The sequence below is a fragment of the Podarcis cretensis genome, assembly GCF_951804945.1.
Source record: "Podarcis cretensis genome assembly, chromosome: 18".
Classification (NCBI taxonomy): domain Eukaryota; kingdom Metazoa; phylum Chordata; class Lepidosauria; order Squamata; family Lacertidae; genus Podarcis; species Podarcis cretensis.
The window spans coordinates 3,848,446-3,852,355 of record NC_137188.1 but is presented as its reverse complement, the minus strand read 5'-3'; the positions used below and the strand labels follow the sequence as shown (position 1 = coordinate 3,852,355).

Here is a 3,910-nt window from a genome sequence, read left to right as displayed (position 1 = left end):
CTGCGGAGAGCCAGGGGGTGGCGTGGTTAGGAAAAAAAGAAGAGACCGGCCGGATCAGGCCAGCAGCCCCCGCAAAGCCTAGCATCTTCTTCTCCCAGGACGTTTCCGAGCACAATTAAAAAGCGTTGGTGCTGACCTTGAAAGCCCTAAACGGCCTCGGTCCTGTATCCCTGAAGGAGCGTCTCCACATTCCATCATTCTGCCCGGACACTGAGGTCCAGCTCTGAGGGCTTTCTGGCAGTTCCCTCCCTGCGAGAAGTGAGGTTACAGGGAACCAGACAGAGGGCCTTCTCAGTGGTGGCACCTGCCCTGTGGAACGCCCTCCCACCAGATGTCAAAGAGATAAACAACTACCAGACTTTTAGAAGACATCTGAAGGCAGCCCTCTTTAGGGAAGCTTTTAATGTTTAACAGACCACTGTATTAGTTACAGATAGGTAGCCGTGTTGGTCTGCCATAGTCAAAACAAAAAAAATTCCTTCCAGTAGCACCTTAAAGACCAACTAAGTTAGTTCTTGGTATGAGCTTTCGTGTGCATGCACACTTCTTCACATTGAGCCGCATGAAATGGAAGTCCAACATTGAGCCGCATGAAATGGAAGTCCATCTGAAGAAGTGTGCATGCACACGAAAGCTCATACCAAGAACTAACTTAGTTGGTCTTTAAGGTGCTACTGGAAGGAATTTTTTTTGTTTAGACCACTGTATTTTAATACTTTGTTGGAAGCCGCCCAGAGTGGCTGGGAAAACCCAGCCAGATGGGCGGGGTATAAATAATAAATTCTACTCTATTCTATTCTCATGGGCCCAACCAGATGCAAAGCAATCGCCGCAACCCCAGAGTCGTCCACGACTGCACCTAACAGACAGGGGTCCCTTTACCTTTACCTCTGTGTGTGCTATACAAAAATCACAACATGGGGGAAACTGTGAAGCCAGCCAAGGCCTCTACATAGCTTCATCCTTATTTCAGACACTGTGATATATTGGGGCTATCGTGACATTTAAAGGTAAAGGGACCCCTGACCGTTAGGTCCAGTCACAAACGACTCTGGGGTTGCAGCGCTCATCTCGCTTCACTCTGACGTGCTTTCGAACTGCTAGGTTGGCAGGAGCAGGGACCGAACAACGGGAGCTCACCCCATCGCGGGGATTTGAACCGCCAACCTTCTGATCAGCAAGTCCTAGGCTCTGTGGTTTAACCCACAGCGCCACCTGCATCATGCCATTTAGCTGGCGATATATCGCAATGTTGAAAACCAGGTATTGCCCACCCCTACAGTGGAGGCAGAACAGTCATAGAATTATAGAGTTTGAAGGGGCTCTGAGGATTCCCCACCGGGGCTCAAAATTATGGGGTGGAGGTTCAAGGGTTTCCTCTTACCTTTGAAGAATGATTGGGGTTGGGAGAGTGTTATCCGGAGCGCACTGAAAAGAAAAAAAGGAACGAGAGAGAGAGAGTGAGAGCTAATAGTATATAATATTATTTTCTGTCTACAACAGGGTTCCCCAAACTTGTGCCTCCAGCTGTTTTCGGACTACAATTCCCACCATCCCTGACCACTGGTCCTGCTAGCTAGGAATCATGGGAGTTGTAGCACAAAAACAGCTGGAGACTCAAGTTTGGGGGACTCTGGTCTACAACGTCCCACACCCAAAAGCAGGGAGGGGGAAAACACAAATTTACTAAGGTACAACTTTCTCACACTGCTAAATTTTATCTGAAAGGCAGGGTTTTTATCAGAAGTGTTTTTAAACATTTTCTTTAACTCATTATATATCATTTCCCAGAAAGCCTTTAGCTCTTTTACAAGTGCACCACAAACGGTGAAAGATACCTTCCTTGTCTTTCTATTCCCAACACTCGTTAGATCTTGTCCTATACATTTTACCAAGTTTTCATGGTGTTAAATACCATCTATACATCATTTTCATCACATTTTCTTTAAGCGCACTACGTGCAGTAAATTTAATACCTTCATTCCACAGCCTTTCTCGAGATTCTAACTGAATATTATATCCAAAGTCTTTTGTAGTCTTTTGCAGAAGCCTTTTTACTGGGTATAGTAGGTGAAGAGATACCAAGAAAAGATACAAGACTGTTCATGTATGCAACAACAGCAGCAAGAACCCTTTTAGCCCAAAAATGGAAACAACAACGAAAGAAGAATGGCAGATGAAAATGATGGGACTTTGCGGAACTGGCAAAGCTAATGGGGAAAATCAGAAACCAGCCCAATCAAAAAATTCCTTCCAGTAGCACCTTAAAGACCAACTAAGTTAGTTCTTGGTATGAGCTTTCGTGTGCATGCACACTTCTTCAGATACACAAAATTACAAAGGAATTTCAGAAATAGACTGGAAAGAGAAGCTGCTGAATTGCAACTTATTACCAAACTCAAAACCATGGAGAGACCTGGTCTGAACAATGACATTGGATTCTTATCTCATTATACATGACAAAGCCATTTTTCGCCTTCTCACCCCTTGCTTTTTCCTGCAAGACCTATTGCAGTTGTTAAGAGTCGTCAACAGGCTCATCACAGCTATCTGCCAATCACCCAATCCCACCACCCTTCTGAGTAATACCCCTCCCCACCTTCTCACTATATAGAAGGGTCTGGTGACTTCTGTTTCAGTGTATCTGAAGAAGTGTGCATGCACACAAAAGCTCATACCAAGAACTAACTTAGTTGGTCTTTAAGGTGCTACTGGAAGGAAATTTTTTATTTTGTTTCAGCACAATCAAGTATTCCAAAAAGACTGGAGTCAATTTATACAACATCTGAAAGCTCACTGTATGCAATTAACACCACTAGTAGGGTTATCTGAAGATCTATAATGAGATTTTTTTTTTACCTTTCTATATTTATTTAAACTCTGAGGTATTTTGTGACGAGTCTTATTAGAATTGGAAAATATATAAAATGCTGTGATATAAAGCTTAACTTTGAAAGCCAAGAGGTGGGAGGGAAGAAAGTCGATAGGCTCTAAAGAGCCAAAGAGGGAAATTGGATAATAATGATGTGATTATATATATTTAAATGGAAAATTAATAAAAAATATTTTTTTAAAAAATGAAAGGCAGGGTTTGAGGAACCTTCAGAGGATAGCTCCACAGCGACACCTAGCGCGCCAGGGATTTCAAACCCACACTGTGAATCCTGATCAGACAGGTATCCTGTGTTTTGCTTCTGATTAAAGGTAAAGGTAAAGGTACCCCTGCCCGTACGGGCCAGTCTTGACAGACTCTGGGGTTGTGCGCCCATCTCACTTAAGAGGCCAGGGGCCAGCGCTGTCCGGAGACACTTCCGGGTCACGTGGCCAGCGTGACATCGCTGCTCTGGCGAGCCAGAGCCGCACACGGAAACGCCGTTTACCTTCCCGCTGGTAAGCGGTCCCTATTTATCTACTTGCACCTGGAGGTGCTTTCGAACTGCTAGGTTGGCAGGCGCTGGGACCGAGCAGCGGGAGCGCACCCCGCCGCAGGGATTCGAACCGCCGACCTTTCGATCGGCAAGTCCTAGGCGCTGAGGCTTTAACCCACAGCACCACCTGCGTCCCCTTTTGCTTCTGATTAGCAGCCCTGTTTAGGGAAGCTTTTAATGTTTGATGTATTACAGTATTTTAAAGCCGCCCAGAGTCGCTGGGGAAGCCAGCCAGATGGGCGGGGTATAAATAATAAATTATTATTATTATTATTATTATGCATCCTCATTGTGATGGTTTTCTCACAGAGGCTAACTTGTTAAATGCAGAACTGTTAAGAACTAGGCTCTTCTAAGTATAGTTCCCAATTGCCCACAGAGACGGCAAAGGACTTCTGCCCCAACTGCAATCTTGGTTAAGCGAATTTTTACAGGGGACGTTAGGAAATTTCAATAGACAAAACTTTGGTCAATAAGGAGCA

General features: G+C 44.8%; 1 protein-coding gene across 1 annotated transcript in view; it reads right to left on the bottom strand.

The window, feature by feature from the left end:
- Window positions 1–3,910, bottom strand: part of MKNK2 (MAPK interacting serine/threonine kinase 2) — a 44,740-nt gene that overhangs the window by 6,068 nt on the left and 34,762 nt on the right. The window contains exon 13 of the mRNA XM_079960759.1: window positions 1,385–1,428. Coding sequence (XP_079816885.1) covers window positions 1,385–1,428 — 44 coding nt within the window. The remainder of the gene's footprint in view (window positions 1–1,384; window positions 1,429–3,910) is intronic.